The sequence below is a fragment of the Drosophila sulfurigaster genome, chromosome 2R, assembly GCF_023558435.1.
Source record: "Drosophila sulfurigaster albostrigata strain 15112-1811.04 chromosome 2R, ASM2355843v2, whole genome shotgun sequence".
In the NCBI taxonomy this organism is placed as follows: domain Eukaryota; kingdom Metazoa; phylum Arthropoda; class Insecta; order Diptera; family Drosophilidae; genus Drosophila; species Drosophila sulfurigaster.
Window position 1 is genome coordinate 10,283,026 of NC_084882.1, and position 18,544 is coordinate 10,301,569.

The following is an 18,544-nucleotide window of genomic DNA, read 5'->3' on the forward strand; positions in this document are numbered from 1 at the left end:
TATGGTTTAATATGAAATCTGATTAAATTAATTATAATAAATGGGCCACTTAATTGTGTTTGCTATTAAATGCTCTATTTAGAATATGGGGTAAAACAAGTTATTCAAATCCAATAATTAACATGAATAACATTAATTAGATGTGAACGTTTGCACTGGTATAACAGTGCTTTAGAATATTCTAGTATATTTCTCAAAACGTTGTGGTATATTGTGACACTGTGGCAACGGCCACACTGGCTTCAGTACAAGTTACTCACATTGCCTTAAAATTTTTGTATGTCGCGTTGTTCGGCTGTTGCTCGTGTAAAATTTGTTAAAATTACACAAACGCACACTCCGCAGCCGTAGAAACAATTCTTGATGTGAGTACAAAACAACACCAGAGCCAGCAACAATGGGAGCCTGTGTATGTCGCATGAATCCCGACAATGAGACCATGAGCGTCTCATCAGCGAGCGCCTCTCGTCCGGCCAGCGCAGGTGAGTGCCCTTTCCCCTCCTCTCTCGACTACCCACTTCCCACTTCCACACTCACCAACACTTATTAAATTGCATCCATTATCGATATGTATGATGTGTAATTTGTGTGCAATTGTCTAGGCATTCCAATGGGAGGTGCAACGCGCAAAAATCGCCCACTGTGCCATGAGACAATTAAATGGCGCTCCGATGTGCCATTAACTGAAGGCCAATTGCGTTCGAAGCGGGACGAGTTTTGGGACACGGCTCCCGCCTTTGATGGCCGCAAGGAGATTTGGGATGCACTCAGAGCCGCCACAAATGCAGCCGAGGGCCTTGATTTCCAAATGGCCCAAGCCATTTTAGACGGCGCCAATGTATCCGTGCCTAATGGGTAAGTCTCTATAGCTCACTCTTATCACCTGCAGGCCCAAAAGCAAACTCCTTTCAAAACAAACCAAAGCACAAACATCATGAACTTTAATGACGCGCGTGCAGCACTAAACGCTAATTACTTTTGACGCTTGAAACCGGGCCACACACAAAATCAATATTTTAGTGATTTCAGTTTTACTATAGTTTTAGTTTTAGGTGACCATAACTCCATTCAACCATCAATGCATGTCCGTAGCAATTTGTGTGGTTAAGTCCTTAACTTGCAAGCGAGAGTATCAGCAGTTTGATCAAATTTGTCACACATCGTGAATATTGCTTTTTTAAATCGATCTCTTCCATGTTGACAGCAAAGCTTGTGATACGTCATTAAATGCGTATCACGTTTATCCAATAACAACTTATTGTAATAACTTAACTTGAATGTAAACTTGCAATATGGTAAACAAAGGGAATAGTAAATAATTGGAATATACTCTATGTTCTCTTTACGATATTCTCGGTATTGTAAATCATACTCTAGGTTTATTTAGTTTAAAATTAATTGAGGCAGCTTTGCAGTTTACTTTTCAATAATAACACCTTATAAATTGCACTTTACATGCTATGAACGAACAAAAGAAGTAGATTTTCATAATTTAAAAATACTATAATAACCTTTTCTTTGTAGAATACTATTTATTGTTTTTTGAGCTTCTTAAAATGACAGTTAGATTCAAATACCACCTTGTTTTTTAGTACGAATATGGTATTATTTTCTACGATATTTTTTGAATTGCATATCGAACTTCCAGACAATTTTGTTCTATATTAACTTTTGCTTTCTATAATTCTATAATTTCGAAGTAGTATATTGCATCAGTGTATTTTATATAAGACGTAAGGTTTTCAAATTTGTAAATTATTTAATATTGGAAAATTGAGGTGTAGGGCATACGCACTTCGAACAAATGGACTTCGTTGTGCTTCCGTATGCTTATTAGAAATCGATTTTTGACTGACGGCCAAACAATGCAGTCCATAATTCTCGCAATGTGTGATATTTTATTTAAATATAGCGCTGACCTTTCCACCACATCCGTTCACATTAGCTAAATGTTTTGGCCCGATGTCCTTGCGACGTGTCTGTGTATGTGTGTCTGCGCCATCGCATTCACAGTCACATTCATACTCATATTTATCAGTCGTTATCTGTCGACAGGCACAGCGACAACAACCTGTGCCAATATGTATTAGCTTTAGGGGCGCAGTATTGTCTAATGTTCTCTTTAGGCAGTTGGAGATAAGATAATGCACTGTCCGCACACTTGGTTACTGCTTGCTGATATTTAATGATCCACTCTTTTTGCAGGTACCTCACAGAGTGTTACGATGAGCTCGGTACACAGTATAAGGTGCCAATTTATTGTCTATCATATCCCATAAACATTGTGAAAGAGGAGAACGGACGCGATTCACCAGCTGAATACTCAGAGCCTGTGGATGGAGGCACCGAACTCATTCTCAAGCTGCGCATATCATCGACCATGACTGATGTTAAACTGCCGGTATACTCAAAGGATACAGTGGGACAGTGCAAGAAAAAGCTACAGGTAAGTTTCGCACATACAAGAACAACAATTGCGAATGGAATTAACGATGTATTAACTTTTTTAGGCCACGGAGGGTGTGGATGCATGTTGCCAACGTTGGTTCTACAGCGGCAAGCTGTTGGGGGACAAGGTTCCCATTGATGAGTGCAGCATACACCAAGGATACGTCGTACAGGTCATTGTTAATACGGAACATTACAATCACGACAACAGCACGAGTATCGTTCACATGTCACTTGGGAGCTAGCAACGCACCAACTTTAGTAAACTAGTCAGCATAGGTAACAACAACAGCAACAAGTTATATCAACGGCAACAGCAGCAATTGTCAAGTGGCAGCAGAAGCATCATTCTTAACATCAAATGCAGATGCAACAATTATAACAATATTAACAACAATGTCATATACTCAGGCAACAGCACAAGGAACTTTATTGTAAAGCACAAAGAGCCGCAGCAACAACAAATTCAACGACAGCAGCAGCAACAACAACAACAACAGCAGCAACAGCTAACGTATTGCATTTATAAAAATGAAAAATTGCAACAAAACAAAAAAAATATTACTGCTGTCACTTGCACAATGCTGATTGTTGACAGACATTTTGTATTGTTTTTGTGGCTGCTCGCCCTGTTTGTTGCTGTGGTTATTGTTGCAATGCTTTTGTAATATACACATATACACAATTCAGAGCAAAAAACAAATTAAACGAGGAATGCTTATAAATATAAATTTATTTATATATAAGAATATATATATGTATGTGTATATATATATAGACATATATATGAATATATATTTTTTTGATAATAATTTAACAGTCCTTATAAAGCATTATTTATATATAAGCAAACGCTGTATTGAGGAAAGAGAATATTCAAAATACGCGCATGAAATTCACAGTTGGAAGGAAGTCAAATAAACAAATGTACATTATTTCATGGAATCAAAAAGAAAATACAGCAAAAACAAACAGATCTATAACATCAAAATAACAAGAAATGCATAATAATTACAAAACTGTTTATTAACTAATTATAAGCGAATCTTGCAAAAACATTTGTATGTGTTGTGTAAAAACATGAACAAACAAAAACAAGCAAACAAAGAACTGTAGTATTGGGTTGTAAATGAACAGCAACAAGCAAATTTTCAAAAATACTACATCAACTTTTGATACATGAGAGCATAAATATATAGGAAGAATGCCAAGCACAAATTGAAACTGAATAACTTTTTGTAATCAAATGCAACAAGAAACTGAAACTGAAATGGAAACGAAATCGCAGAAAACCAATACAATTGTTAAACATTTTTCTTGCTCAACGTAGTTAACATAACAATAGAAGGATGTGATGATTGAAGGGAGAGAGAGGGAAACGTTAATATCGCATAGAGTAAACCCAAGTACCTTATAAATGTATATGATTTTGCTTATAGTTTTAAAGCCATAACAGAAATACAATGAAGTGCTTATTTATTTAAACAAAACAATTTCATTTTGTATGACTTACAAAAAAAAAAAACAAAAATTATTTATTGCAATATTGCGAAATGAATTAGAGGATAAAACGCAACAAATGGAATACGATTAATATTAGTTTTTATTGGTTCAACAATAATAAAACACTTACTTGTATTTAAATTTTCGTGGCATACGGAATAAGAAGTTAACGCCAATTTTCATTACTCTTTTTTTTTTAACAAATCTAAACATTTAATATGCAACAATATCAAGGGCGTTGTGGTTAAGGCACCAGCATGTCTTCAATGTGTTTCTGCCTTTTAACTATTTGTATGTGTTACATTTTTATGCTAATTTTTATTAAATTAAAATAATTGTATTATATGAGAATAAACAAGTAAATGCGAAACTAGGCACGAGCATCCATTTTCTGTAGAAGCGTCAGAAACGAAAAAGCTGTTGTAATAGTCTGTAAAAAATGGCAGATTGTAAATGCTATTGTTAGGCGTATTATAAGAACTTACGCCTCTGAAGCGATCCACATTCAGATTGTATATTTTACCAGCAGTCAGCTGAAACTGTCGCCGGGAATTCATCAAGAAGAACAAATATTCACTGCGCACTTGTCGCATGTGCAGATGCCAAGGACTGCGCCAGAGAGCATCTCCACAGCGCTGACTATTCTGATAGACCAGGTCGGCAAAGTAGCAGATGATAAAGAGCTCATAGGCCACAAGCAGCAGATACTGACCCAACGAAACCATGCGCATGAACGAATTGGCCGTTGTGCTTTTGGTCGAGACAAAGGCCACTAGGCACATGAGAAAGGTCACCTCGCCGATCTTGAATATCCAGATGGGATTATAGAAGTGTTCCCACTTGTAAAGGGTCGCTATGATATAATGATGTTGTTCCACGCAATCTTTGAAACAGTCTCTGAAAGCGATTTTAAAATCTCTAATATTACTCGACGTTTGCTGCTCTGTGAGTTTTTCCAGTGGAGTGTGAATCTCTTGGGAGTAGCTGAACTGATTCACCTCGGCATCTGCCACGGATTGCGCCTCTTTGAGTTCGCTGTGCACATAAATATATAATAAAAATGTTAACTTTTATTTATACATTACCTCAGCTGTGCCAAAGTCGCACCCATTCTCAAATATGTTGTGGCCAACACATTCTTGAGGCTGCAATAGAGAATATCGTATTGGCCAGAGACGAGTATGCCCAAGACCATATGAAATCCACTAGAAGAGGCAAATGAAGCTGCCACTTGAATCTGTCCCATGGCCTGAAGAAAGAATATCAGCTCGTAGACGATTGGTTGCTGCGAAAGAGAACTTCTTAAAGAACTTGATTTGATAATGAAATTCGATGAATTACGGTGTAATCGAAGGGATACCAACAGGCTAAGGGCAGACTGCCATCTCTGTAGACAATGGGCAGCACCAGCCAGAATATGGTGCCTATAAAGCAACAGTAGACATAGCTCTTGATCCACAGATTAGAATGACGCAATGCTCCCATGCTGGTCACATAGGTGAAACCGAGTGATGAGCGCGTCTGATGTTTTCCATTGATAGAGCTGATGATCTCATTCAGCAGCTTGGGTCGAAAGCGTCGAAAGTACAATTTCATTAGGATGGACCAAATATAGATGATCGTTTGTATGAGACAATTGACGAGAAATTCCAGATCGCCTTGGCCATAGTAGATGTAGATAGTGCAGACGTATAATGCCGCAAGATGCACACAAACAAAGTAGTTGAACATCTCGTAGATCAAGTCAATCAAATTTATTAGATGACTTAGAACATTGCCATTTGTGTCTAAGCTCCATGGATACATCGAAGCAACACGCATTGTAGATCTTATAAATCCAAAGAGATCCTGACGTTTCCATTCCTCCTCAGAGTGCTCGACGCGTTTCATCCTGCTGCTCCTAATGTTTGAGGTGCTTGACTTGATTTGGATGCCTTTATATAGGATTTCAAACAGAGCACTTGAGACTGTGGCACAAATTATTAGTTGAGTGCTCGCCAAAGTTTTCCCTTTCCACAATATTGTTTAAATAAATTATACTTGATTGAGTCTGTAAAATATTTGGAGGGGTGTTAACTCCCCCCTGATATGGTGATTAAAACTACCCGTTGACTAAAAGTATTTATTAAAATATAAATATGTTTATATTCTTGATTTCAAGTTTATACAGACGTATCATGCTTTCTAATACTCTTTCTTATTCTATATGTAAATTCAGCACAGAGAGACTCTAAAGTGTTTTCTTTATATCCAAATTCCAGATTTCATCTCAAGTCGGTCATTTATAGTGGCATAATACCCTTACTTAATAAGTCGATAGAATATAACAAAATTTTTACTTTGTCCTTTTTTTTGATTTTTAAATTATTTGATTATTATTGTTCTCATTTTTTGTGCTCTGTACTTTTATCATTGAGATTTAGAAATTAAATTCTAAGCTACAATTATAATAAATAATTACATCCAAATTTCTATGATTTACACTTATATTATATGAATGGATTCAGCTGTGGTATTTATTTGAATAATAAAACAATATAGAAAATTTGAGGCATATTAATATTGGGTTGTAGATTTAATTCAATGTGTTTTTAATTTCACTCTTTCTTTGCGATATAAGTTACAACATTTACAACCTATTTGTTATTTGCTTTTACTCGCATTTCAAATTCATTTAGAGATTTCCACGCGCATCCATTTTCCTTAAGAGCGTAAGCACTGAAAATGCTGTGGTAATTATCTGTACAACAAAGAAATAAACATATACATATTTTATACATTTCAATTAAAGCCCATTTGAGCCACTTACGCTCCTAAAGCGTTCCACATTCAGATTGTATATCTTGCCAGCGGTTAGCTGAAAGTGTTTCTGTCCATTCATAATGAAGAAGAGGTAATGACTGCGCACCTGGCGCATACACAGTTGCCAAGGACTACGCCACAGAGCATCGCCACAACGCTGACTGTTCTGATAGACCAGCTCGGCAAAATAGCAGATGACAAACATCTCAAAAAGCACCAACACCAAATATTGGCCTAGGATTAGCATACGTATAAACGAATTGGCCGAAGTGCTCTTCGTCCAGACAAAGGCCACAAGGCACACCAAGAATGTCACCTCGCCCGTCTTGCAAAGCCAAATGGGATTAAAGAACCTTTCGATTTTCGTAAGAGCCGCGATAATAAACCGATGCTGAGCTATACAGCTTTTGAAGGCGCGATTGAATGAGGCGGAAAAGTCTGTAATATTATTTACATCTCTTTCCCGAATGAGTTCTTCCAACGGAGTTCGCTCCTCTATAGCATAGCTGTATTGATTCAGCTCGGCATCGGCCACAGATTGTGCCTCTTGCAGTTTTCTGTGAAAATCGCTGAAATAGTACATTTATTTTCATTTATTCGAAAGTCATTTAAACCTCAGTTCCGTGAATGTGGCGCCGACTTCCAAGTAACTTGTGGCCAGCACATTTTTCAGGCTGCAAAATAAGATATCATATTGTCCCGATATTAGAATACCAATCACCATATACAATCCACTGGCAGCCGTGAAGGCAGCGGATATTTGAATCTGTCCCATGCCTTGAAGAAAGAAAATGACCTCATAGACAATTGGTTGCTGGGAAAAATAAAGCAAAGTAAAAATTGTTTGATTTTGATTCAAGAGAAAACTTACCTTGTGGTCAATGGGATACCAGCAGGCCAGAGGCAGACTCTTATCCCTGTAGGCGATGGGGAGAGCTAGCCAGAACAGAGCAGCCACTTGGCAGCTATAGATCAGGCTTTTAGCCCATATATTCGTATAACGGATTGGACCCTCCATGGTCACATAGGTGAATCCGCGGGCCGAGCGAATCTGATGTTTTTCATTTATGAACCTAATGGTTTTATGCAGGAGTTTGGATTGAAATCGTCGAAAGTAAAGTTTCATGAAAATCGCCCATATATAGATGATCGTCTGAAGGAAACAATTGACGATAAACTCCAGATCTCCCTTGTCGTAATTGATTAAAATTGTGCAGATATATAGTATCGCAATATGGCCACAGACAAAGTAATTGAAGATTTCAAAGCACACATCGAGAAATTCTATTGAGTACTTTAAAAATCCAGTTCTCTGATTGTCTGCATTCCATGGATACATGGATGCCACCCACATTGTGGCCCGTATAAATCCAAAGAGATCTCGACGCTTCCATTTTTCGTCCATGGATATATCTGAGTGCTTAACGCGATTCATTCTGAATGCTTGCGGCGAAAGACCCGAACTTGTCGCCCTTTTATAGCCTTCACACATAACTATGAATTATAGTTATATGTGGGTCGTGATGTTGCCTCCTTTGACTAAACTTTTCATTGAACATGAATATGAATTTAATTTAAATAAATGATGAGCCCCGTCCCTTTATGATTTCCCTTTTTTGGTATACTCGTAATTGACGTCATTTGCACTTTACTTATTCAAATTATATATATTTTGTGTCAATCAAAACTTTTGCAAACAACGCTTAACTCAATTCAACTTTAATTCTATATCCTTGGTGGCATTGTGACATTCACCCATCCATTATTTCTATTTCATTTAATAAGAAAAATATTTATTTAGAGATTATTGACATTAATTTTTTTCTTATCAACTTTTAATATATGTATATTTAAATTATATTAAAAGTTGATAAGAAATCTAACATTACTTCAGATACTAGTAACCAACTGAAGGTAAATCTTTACAACATGACAGAATTAATTCTAATTATAAAATATTGTATAACTTAGTGTCACTTTTAAAGTATAGTTTTTATACCCGCTACCCATAGAGTAGAAGGGTATTATAACTTTGTTCCGGCAGGAAATGTATGGTATGTAACTGGTAGAAGGAGGCATCTCCGACCCTATAAAGTATTATATATATATCTTGATCAGCGTCAGCAGCCGAGACGATCTATCCATGTGTGTACATAACATAATATTATATTAATAGTAATACTTTGAAAAACGTATAAAACAGGAAAGAAAGCTACAGACGAGTGTGATCACTGTAATTATATTTTAATATTTATATATTTTAGTTAAGTTTAGTAAACTGAAAAAAAACACTAGAATATAGAAATGCTATATGTAATATATCAATAAACTACTACGTTTAAAATATATCATAGAGTGCAAAATATACGAGATTGTTAACTAAGGCAATAGATTGTAAAGCAACTAAGAACCGACTGCAACAGTCTTATAAAATTACTTCTTAAATAAGGTTTACAATTTTTATTTAATTATATCCAAACTTTCAGGAGTCAAAAACACTGTAGTTGTATATACCAAAAACAGACAGTTGACGCTGATCTAGAATATATAGTGGATATATTATGGATACAATAATAATTTTGTATGACGAGAAAACGACTGCTGCAGTCAGTTCTTAGTTGCTGTGATTGAGAATCTGGTATATTCCGTACTCTATAGTGTATTTTGAGGGTAGAAGTAGATCTATATACCAAAGCTTTCGGTCATTAATTTTGTATATTTTAAGATTAACTTTTGATGTGCAGTGCTCATAATATGTTGTTTTATACATTATAGTATATAATTCCTATCAAAAAAACTTAAAAATTAAAAAAGAAAATCAGGAGGCAATATTTCATTTTAAGAACTTTGCTATTTAATTATAGCTTTTCTTATCACAAAACTTAAACATTGAAATAAAATTGATTGAAGAAATGGAAGAAATTTACAACGTAGATTAAACATTTTTGTTAAATTGCATTTCAATTGCTTTATTCAAATAATGAATTGAAAGTTTTATTGACAAAACATATTTATAATAACTTCCTACACTTACTTGTGATTGATAAGTTGTCGAATTAAAGTTTCACGTAAAATAAAGCACTTATTATTACGCAAATATTTTTATAATACCATAATTGCAATTTGTGAGCAGAGTTTGCTAATACTGTTTACAGTCGATGTAGCCTCGATTATTCTTGTGAAATTAGGCAATATTGCCCCAATGCTTGTGGTTCGTTGACTTACCACCATTCTTATACCATACTTGTCCAACTGTTGAGCTGCAGAGTTTGACAACAATGCGAATGCGGTGTGCAATCGATGGTGAAGTGGCAAAAAATGAGCTGCAATCATAATACGAGCACAACCTGAAAACGTTAAGTGCTTACTCTACATGTCGAGGCAGGACTATTAGATGCGAAGAAGGAGAAGAAATAAATACCCAAGTGGGCATGGCGAGTTCGTGACTGCGATATTTAAGAGCAGTACTTCAGCTCAGACGCCGAACTGGAACTGGACACTCAAATGGACATACAATTGAGCAATATATCAGGCATGCAGTCAGTTGTTAAGAAGCTGGCGAAAAGCTGTGTGTGGGAACTGTGGGAGGGAAATGCGACAAGTTTCCGCTTCCTCATGTGGCATGTCGACGATGCATGTTGCACAGAATAGAGACAATTTCCAACAAAGGGTTTGAAGTCGAGTGAATGGCTGGACATCAGCATGTGCATCTTCTGCTGGCTTTCAGCTGGACTAATCAATTTAATGTCAGTCATTGAATCACTGGGGACACTTGTGAAAATGCGATGTTGAAAAACGGAGAAACTGGAAAATGTGAAATGCCAAATCCAAGGATGTTTGAAAGGACATGCGAATGTGATTTATTCATTCCTTAATATGCTGCGGCTTCTTTATTGTAATTACTGCAATGAGCGGCGATGCGGATACATCAATGGAATAGATAGGAAATGAAGCGTAAAGCGAACAAAACAAATGATTGGTTAATATGAGTGTGTACATCAGACATACATATAAAATACATATAGTACAAAATAAAATGAACGCATTGAACAATATAATATTATGTGTATATAGATAATCGATTATAGATAATCTCAATCGATGTTCAACTGGCGGAAGGTTCCCTCCATGCCAAAGAGATCATCGCTGGTCTTTGGTGCACCCGGGCGCAACGATTCGTTGGCCTTCTTGTCCTCCTGCTCCTGGAACCACTTGGTGTTATCGGCAAGTTTCTGTTTCCACCACTGGTTGAGCTCAACGATGGGTCCCGCCTTGCCGCCGTACTCGTTGGGCAGCAGCTCGCGTGGCACCACCTTGTAGAGGCTGTCCACATCGTTGTGGAAGGTGATGCGGCTGCGGATCTTCTCCTTGACGAATGGCTTCACAAAGTTGAAGATTGTGTCAACCAGTGGCGAGATGTTGATCACATGCACTTCCTTCACCTTGACGGGATATGCCTCCTGGACGGCGATCAAGAACTTCTTCACCACAGTCGGTGAGAATTTGGCAAAGTGAGAGGCGCTGGCCACGGCTGCGTCCAGAATGAACACATCGCCGGCAATGCCCACAGACTCCTCAGCGAGACGCACATCGCCAATCATGAGAGCCACCTTCATGGCATCCAGAATATGATGGGGCTGGAAATCACAGTCGATGCCCCGAATGAACGTAATACGACGTCCATTGGGCGTGATACCCGGCAATGTGGGGCAGTGCCTAAATAGGAAATAATTGCAATTCATGAAATAGCCAGAGTGATAAAAAGTGACTCTCACTTACACATAGTCGAGCACAATGTTGAGTTCCGGGCGGTTGATGTCGCGATTGGCAAAGAACTCGGGAACAGCGTTGCGCATGGTGTAGTACATGTCAAGCTTCTTTTTCACCTTCTCCAGACTGAATTTGCAGCCACGCAAGAAGGTCGTCAGACGCATATCGTCCATGTCCTTGGGCAGATGGGGCTGCGTCTCCAGCCACTCGCGGATCAGCTTGATGTCACGCTCAATGTCTGCTGGATCCTCAGGCTCGCGCAACTCCTCGCGGATGCTCACGCGCTGTGCTGGTGTGGGATGAAGCATCATCATCTGATGGGGAGAAATGAGAGAGAAAGGTATATGTTGAAAGCTATTAAACTATTTCCTAAAGTTTTGATAATTACACCAAAATTTAAATATTCAAACAGAATTAAATCAACTTAAAATATAAATAATTAACCATAAATAAAGTAGAAAGAAAAAAGAAAGAGAGTAATTTCTAATTTTCCAAAATTTATATATTCAAACAGAATTAAATCAACTTCAAATATAAATAATAAATCATAAATAAAGTAAAATGTTGACTGTACTGTATCCAAAAATATTGAAATATATAAGTTGAAACAACGTAAAATATTTTATTTATCGTTACTTGAAAATGGGAGATGCAAACAGAGTCAAATATATCACATTTTGTGCAGTCTTGATAATTACACCAAAATTGAAATATTCAAACAGAATTAAATCAACTTCAAATTTGCGCTATTATTCTTCATACTTTATAGTTTCCCATTCTATTTTCCCTATTTGGTTTTCCCATTCTTCTATAAACGATAAAACAAAACTTTAAGCTAGGTGTCGTATAAGTTTTTAACAGGAGTGTACAAAGTGTAATTTGTATTGCTCTAAGAATATATTTATTTTTGTATTAGGCAACTAATTCTTATATGAAACTATTCCTAGCAATCACGTAAATATATTTAAAATATAATACTCTTTAACTTTGTTTAAATTCATTTCATTCCCATTTATTAAATTGCACTAGAACAAAACTTGAATATTTATGTTGTTATAATATTCCCACGTATACAATTGTTTGGATAAAGTAATTTATCTTGAGCAAACTAGAAGATAAACAGTCGGAAATCATTTCTCATAGACAATATTCCTATTATAATTGCAAACTTTGAAATAATTTGAATAAAGAACTATAATTTGAAACACTTGTTAGACTTTAAATTGCTTGCGTTGAATCCATTTTAAGTGCATTTCGTCTTGGGTTAATTTAGCAAAGCTCCTCTGTCTAATTATAAGTAATCTGCATAAGCTTTGATCAGATATTGTGGTAAATGATCTATTATTTATGTTTATGAAGTCGACTATGCCAAACCCAACTAAGTGCATCTATTTTATGGCCTTCCCCATCCCCCCGAATGAGTGACATCTCTCAGTTGGCCAATCGTTATTATTTTTTGACGTCTTATCTACTATCTTTCATTACCCAAAAACCAAAACCAGAAAAAAAAGAAACAATTTTTAATTGTACAACGCTGAAATGTCGACTCGAAGTCACACGCGACTGCGTCGTTTCATTAACATGGCCAGAGCCCCTTATATGAGTTCCTATTGCCGAAAACAATAATGTTGGCTGTACTTATTATCGTACTAGCCCCAGACCCAGACCCCAGAGTCACGCCCACTTGCGTAAGGCTTTTAGCTGGGGCCCAAATCAACCGCGAAGTGACCTCAAAATATCAAAAGTGTTCGGCGAAAAAAACAAAATAAAAGTAACAGCAATAAGCATATGAGTATGGTAAATGCAAAATAGGCAGGGAAATTTAAATAATTTAAAATATCAGTCGCAATAAATTAAGTAATGTGCAATTACGCAAAGCCCAGCTGAAAGAGAATGGTAAGAAACTGAAAGCTCAGCAAGTGAAGAGAGCCAAGAAAAGTGTTTTGTTTATGCTTTAGACTTTGACTTGACTTTAAATATTGCTTCAGTAATCTATGTTGTGATCTTTGGCCCACTTACTTTGTTGACTTTGGCTTTGCCTATTTGCTGCTTTTGACACTGATGTGGCAACTGATGGCAAACGCAATGTTGTGGCCACAATTCTCATTTCATAATTGCCAAAAGTTTTGGAAAGCGCAATCAGAGTTTAATTATATGTTGCACACACACACGTTATTAATAATGAAATTTGCAACACCTTTGCAATAGGCAAAAGCGTGGCAGGTCTCATTGAGGCCATGCAACATGTGGCCAGCAGTAGTTGCTGTTGCTGTTGGTGTTGCTGTTGTGGTGGCATATAGTGAGAGAACAACCTGCAACAGCAGCCGACAACAATTACAATCGCTTGCAGATCCAACTAATGTTGCATGCCTCTGTGGTTGTGACTGTGACTGCGGCATGGACAACACACAAATTGCGCTCTGCACACTCATGTGGCTTTGTTGTTCTTCTCGTTGTTGTTGTTGCTGTTGCTGTTGTTAATGGCCATTGCGTTTATTGCAAATGTTGCCTGCAACTACTTCAAATATTGCGAAAATCTTCGCGAAAAACCAAAAGGCGGTTAAAACAGAAACGGGTTTATTGCCTGCCTGCCTTTTGCTCTTTAGCTCCCTCTCTTTCACTCTGCCATTCCCATTCCCATTCCCTCTACCTCTACCTCTCCCTCTCCAATTCACTCGACTCCAATCCACACATTATTGTTATGACTTTAATGTTGTTTGTGTTGCGGAATTTCGGCAGATTTGCGGACAGCGGTTTTCCACTTTAAGTGGATGAGGAAATGATTACTAAATAAGTTGTTTGTTTCTACAATTGTTGTTCTTGATAGTCAAATTGAAAGTGAAACTTTGGACTTTGTCAATTTAATTGACATTAATCTTTGACAGTTTTTCGTTGTGAGCACTCGCAATGGAATTTCAATTGTACGAATTGTTGTAAAGAATTTCTTCGTCGGTTATCATTTTGTTTTTTTTTTTGCCATAAATTATGTTTGCTGCCTGTATATTATTACAATGGATCTTCGTCGGCCACAATTTATCTGCACACAATATTTTCGGATCACATTAACAATTGTTTTTGCACTCATTTAAATTCCATGCTGCAAAGGCGCATTCTTTGTTGACAATTGTCATAAAGTTCAATGAATTAAATGCAGAATTTCTGGACAAGCAATAGGTGTGTGTGTGTGAGTGTGTGTGAAAGTTTGTTGCCTGAGAACGGCAAGCTCACCTTGTTAAAGTTGTTGAGTGTTAATTTGGTTAGTGAAGCTGAAGGTAATCCTTATAAGGTTGTTTTTTTTTGGAGGTTTGTGATTTGGTTATCCAATGGGCAGCGCAGGAGTGATGTGGATGAAATGTTCGCACTAGACACAACCGAAACGCTGAAGACGTTAACTAAATCTGAATGTCTGGAAACAAGTTACCGCGCATATAAATACTCAACGAGCCAGCGACTTCGGCCAGCTGACGAACGGCGACGCAACGAGGCAACGACAACGACAACGGCAACGGCAACGATTGCCCCAACAACAAAACAGCAAACGGCAACGACTTGAGCAAAAGAAAACCGAAAGCCGTTAAACAGATCATGCCATGGAAATCGGTCAGAGAGAAAAATCCGCACGATACCAGAGACTGTCTGCGACTACGTCTACAGCTGCGTAAGTTTTTCACGGTTTCGTGGGGAGCAGGGGAGCAAACTTGAGGTTCCCGTGAAGAATAGAGTGGGAAGGGGGGAGGGGCGCATGCGCTGTCATTTGCGCAAGAGAAGTTCAATGAGCGCACACCGGCCACAGACCTGCCAGACACGCTCCACTGCTAGCCATCCAGTCAGTTAGTCAGTCAGTCGAGCGAGCTGCAATCAAACAATGGTCAGAGTTCCCGCTTAGTCGGGTTTCGCACCATTCTAACGCAAGGCGCCCGCCAAGTTCGTGCCTTAAGTCATTTGATTTTTTTTGGTTCTTTGCTTAGCGCAGGGGCGGTGCACTTGCATTGCCACGCCCCTCTGCAGTTTCGTCCGCTATTAGTCACACTATTAGAGCTGCGTGCAAGTTGCCAAAACACAACAATATAATGTTATTTTTTGTTGGTTTTTCTATACTTTCCAACGGACAGAAGCTCATGCATCGACAGATGGCGAGAAGGGGTTTTCAGGGGGGGTGTTGGCTAAGTATGGCGAAAACTGTGCTGCACAACTGAATGTGTAGCAAAAGTCGGTAGCAATCGCCGTCCGACCGACACGCCTTGGCGTGCACATTGAATTTTTCACTCAAATCACTTTTGCCATAATTATTTCAGTTTTTCCTTTTTCGACATTTTTTCAATTTTTCAATTAAGCAATTTAGTACAGCAATCGGTAATATCTACTACTATGACTGTCTACTTGAAGTCTAAAAATACATACATATATATTATATATCTATGTATATAGGGGATTTTAAGCTCAAACATTGCAGCGAGTCGTTGAACTTGTACCACTGCCGTCAGTGGCATTTCCTCATTTTCATTCAAATGAAAAACGTTTTCCATAATGCACAGCGACCATAACTTTGCTCGATTTCGTTTTTGCTTTTTCCATGTTTACCTTTACGTTTACGCTTGCTCTTGCGCTTAGGTTTCGTTTTGTTTTTACTGTTCCACATGTTGATTGCCAACGATTATTAAAGCTTGTAATCTGCATTGCAGTTGGCAAGGGCCAAGAGACGAGAAAAGGAGCAAATCATTAGATTGCATTTGATTGAACCAGCCGCTGCCCCTTTTTTGGGTCTGCCTCAAAAATAAGTGGCACAACTATTAGAGAAGTTCATTACATAGGGTCTTAGATTCTGAAATAAATTACTTGGGATATTTGTAATATTTGGTAATACGATTTATTTATTTTGCTTCCGCAACCAAATTTAAAGATAAATATATATCTATTCTAATTGCATAGCTTTGTTAAAATGTTCTGCATATGATAACAAACACCAGATTGATCTTGATCTATTTCAGGCACATTTAATTTTAATTATAAAAAACTCAAAAGCTTCATTGTATGTTGAAAAGAATAATCTAGTCTGGAATCTTTTGTTAACAGCTTACATTGCATGTCTGCCTAATACTTAAGACATGTGAAATGATAGGAATCTTTAGACAATATATTATTATTATTTTAATTAGTATATGATAACTGGGTGTTCTGCAGATTAAACCGTTTATTAATTCCAATGAGTGCACAGGGGTCTTCACAATTGTTTAATTGGTTTGAATTATTTAATCTTTGAAGCGAGTGAAATGTGCAGTTAAAAGAAATTCCAAGAACTGTGTTGTAGTTATAGAAAGTTATTTAATAAAGTAATAATAACTGAGATATATTTAATATATGTACAGTATAAGTGTATAACAATTTTGTTCTTTTATTAATATTCATACTTTCGAATTAAGAGCTCAACAATGTTTTAATAGCCAAAAACGTGACAATCTGTGATATCTTTCAAGTTAACATAACCTTTACTCTCGCCAAAAAAAAAAAAATGATGTAATTCAATAAGCATCATTCGAGAGCCATAAAATGTGGCCAACAATAAAAGCCACACAATAATTAAATGCAATTTAATGTTCATGTAATGTGTTGGCAGATTGTTCAAATCTTCAAAAATACGACAAAATAAAAGAAATTGACACAGAAGCTGTAGTCAAAAGTGACAAATCGAGGCAAGAGGTAAAAAAATTCGCATAAATAAGAAATTAAATACGCAAAAATGCTGAAGTAGTCCCCATCCAGTTTTTTGGGGTCTCTTGGGCAGTAACTACAGTAACAACTACTGCCAGTTGGCAGCAACAATGATAAAGACACGAAAACTAATTAAACAGTAGACTAATAAATTAAGCAGCTGCTGCCCATTATTTGGTTGCTACTACTTGTTGTTGTTGTCGTTGTTGCAAGTCAAGAAACTTTCATTGCCAGACGAAAGTCTATGCCATAAAGAAATTAACAGCAACTACTCGCATAGCGAGAGAGAAGAAAGGTGGTGGCCGAAGTAGAAGTAGAAGTAGAAGTAGAAGAAGAAGTTGAAGCATAAGTAAAGTAGAAGTATGCAGAAGAGGAAGGTAACTTGTTGTTGCTAACACACCAGAATAACTACATATTTCGTATTTCCTGGCGCACAGTTTTAGTGTCAAGCACATGAAAGCTGTAAGAAGATATAAAATTCCAGCCCCAACCCTACACACACACACACACATACACATATACAGATACAGTTGTACAAGCGTGGCCGCATTTAGGCAAAGTGCGAGTTGGGTTTGAGTTCAACTCGGTTCAGTTCAGTTGCAGTCGGAGCTGGCTCCAAGTCGAAGTTGGAGCCGAAAAGTTGAGCAACTCGAGAAACCATAAACATAAAGCGCGCTTTCAAAATGTATCACTCTATCCATATGCATGTGTCTGTGTGTGTGTGTGTGTGTGCGTCGATGTGTGTATGTGTGATTTTTAAATTACATTTTTGCCACATTTCGCTTAAAACACTCAACACACTTTAATTGCTTACTTCAATTGTTGTTGTCGTAACTGACTTGGCTAACAGTTGCCTTTTGTTGGCTTTTTAATGCGACTGCCAAAAATTTCAAAAATAAAAAAATTATAACAACAACATATGAGGCAGAAGAAACAGAGTAACAAAAAATATGTAGACAACAACAAAATGGCAGACTAGAAATCGGCATTAATAATTTACATTCAATTAAGAGCGCTTTGCGCATCTGCCCAAAGAAATAAAATAACTAGCTAAGCGAGAGGAAAAAAAGGAAATATGAGTGAAATAAAAATATTTGGCATGCAGCGAGGCGTGTCAAATATTTGCACGTGTAGGCGTTTGATGAAGTTGACTGACGTCTATATCGTGATGGTCACGAACAGCCAGAGATGCACTTCAAAAGAAAAAATGAAAAAGCACAAAAACAAACGAAATTTTAATATTTGATGCCACGCTTAAGCTGGAAAACAGAGGCAAATAATTTATCTCTGGGGCATAACTGGCAAAGTTATT

The 18,544-nt window shown here is 37.2% G+C and overlaps 4 protein-coding genes across 5 annotated transcripts; 1 reads left to right on the plus strand and 3 right to left on the minus strand.

Annotated features, from left to right (window-relative positions):
* The first annotated feature begins 244 nt into the window (after nucleotides 1–244).
* On the plus strand, nucleotides 245–3,979 carry LOC133836519 (ubiquitin domain-containing protein 1). The gene is made up of 4 exons (XM_062267052.1): nucleotides 245–482; nucleotides 603–855; nucleotides 2,206–2,446; nucleotides 2,511–3,979. The coding sequence occupies exons 1-4, from the start codon at nucleotides 398–400 to the stop codon at nucleotides 2,691–2,693; spliced, it is 762 nt and encodes a 253-aa protein (XP_062123036.1). The 5' UTR covers nucleotides 245–397; the 3' UTR covers nucleotides 2,694–3,979.
* A 160-nt stretch (nucleotides 3,980–4,139) lies between these two features.
* On the minus strand, nucleotides 4,140–5,880 carry LOC133836518 (odorant receptor 83a-like). 2 transcript variants are annotated; one of them, XM_062267051.1, is made up of 4 exons: nucleotides 5,293–5,880; nucleotides 5,037–5,236; nucleotides 4,437–4,986; nucleotides 4,140–4,381 (listed from the first exon to the last, which is right to left on the minus strand). In XM_062267051.1, exons 1-4 carry the CDS (start codon nucleotides 5,839–5,841, stop codon nucleotides 4,322–4,324), a joined length of 1,359 nt encoding a protein of 452 aa, XP_062123035.1. In that variant the 5' UTR covers nucleotides 5,842–5,880; the 3' UTR covers nucleotides 4,140–4,321. The 2 variants fall into 2 exon arrangements, with proteins under 2 accessions (XP_062123035.1, XP_062123034.1); XM_062267050.1 differs by having other exon boundaries at nucleotides 4,140–4,986.
* A 620-nt stretch (nucleotides 5,881–6,500) lies between these two features.
* On the minus strand, nucleotides 6,501–8,158 carry LOC133836520 (odorant receptor 83a-like). Its single transcript, XM_062267053.1, has 4 exons — nucleotides 7,625–8,158; nucleotides 7,368–7,567; nucleotides 6,761–7,310; nucleotides 6,501–6,691 (listed from the first exon to the last, which is right to left on the minus strand). The coding sequence occupies exons 1-4, from the start codon at nucleotides 8,156–8,158 to the stop codon at nucleotides 6,626–6,628; spliced, it is 1,350 nt and encodes a 449-aa protein (XP_062123037.1). The 3' UTR covers nucleotides 6,501–6,625.
* A 2,451-nt stretch (nucleotides 8,159–10,609) lies between these two features.
* LOC133838081 (alpha-tocopherol transfer protein-like) lies at nucleotides 10,610–14,928 on the minus strand. Its single transcript, XM_062269041.1, has 3 exons — nucleotides 14,752–14,928; nucleotides 11,533–11,837; nucleotides 10,610–11,469 (listed from the first exon to the last, which is right to left on the minus strand). The coding sequence occupies exons 2-3, from the start codon at nucleotides 11,835–11,837 to the stop codon at nucleotides 10,848–10,850; spliced, it is 927 nt and encodes a 308-aa protein (XP_062125025.1). The 5' UTR covers nucleotides 14,752–14,928; the 3' UTR covers nucleotides 10,610–10,847.
* Between the last annotated feature and the right edge of the window lie 3,616 nt (nucleotides 14,929–18,544).

Coding starts and splice junctions, on each gene's coding strand:
- LOC133836519 (XM_062267052.1), top strand. CDS start 398: ATGGGAGCCTGTGTATGTCGCATGAATCCCGACAATGAGACCATGAGC. Junction 483..602: donor CTCTCGTCCGGCCAGCGCAG/GTGAGTGCCCTT, acceptor GCAATTGTCTAG/GCATTCCAATGGGAGGTGCA. Junction 2,447..2,510: donor AGTGCAAGAAAAAGCTACAG/GTAAGTTTCGCA, acceptor TAACTTTTTTAG/GCCACGGAGGGTGTGGATGC.
- LOC133836518 (XM_062267050.1), bottom strand. CDS start 5,841: ATGAAACGCGTCGAGCACTCTGAGGAGGAATGGAAACGTCAGGATCTC. Junction 5,237..5,292: donor GGTATCCCTTCGATTACACC/GTAATTCATCGA, acceptor TCTCTTTCGCAG/CAACCAATCGTCTACGAGCT. Junction 4,987..5,036: donor GCGACTTTGGCACAGCTGAG/GTAATGTATAAA, acceptor TTATGTGCACAG/CGAACTCAAAGAGGCGCAAT.
- LOC133836520 (XM_062267053.1), bottom strand. CDS start 8,158: ATGGACGAAAAATGGAAGCGTCGAGATCTCTTTGGATTTATACGGGCC. Junction 7,568..7,624: donor GGTATCCCATTGACCACAAG/GTAAGTTTTCTC, acceptor TATTTTTCCCAG/CAACCAATTGTCTATGAGGT. Junction 7,311..7,367: donor GCCACATTCACGGAACTGAG/GTTTAAATGACT, acceptor CGATTTTCACAG/AAAACTGCAAGAGGCACAAT.
- LOC133838081 (XM_062269041.1), bottom strand. CDS start 11,837: ATGATGATGCTTCATCCCACACCAGCACAGCGCGTGAGCATCCGCGAG. Junction 11,470..11,532: donor AACATTGTGCTCGACTATGT/GTAAGTGAGAGT, acceptor TTTCCTATTTAG/GCACTGCCCCACATTGCCGG.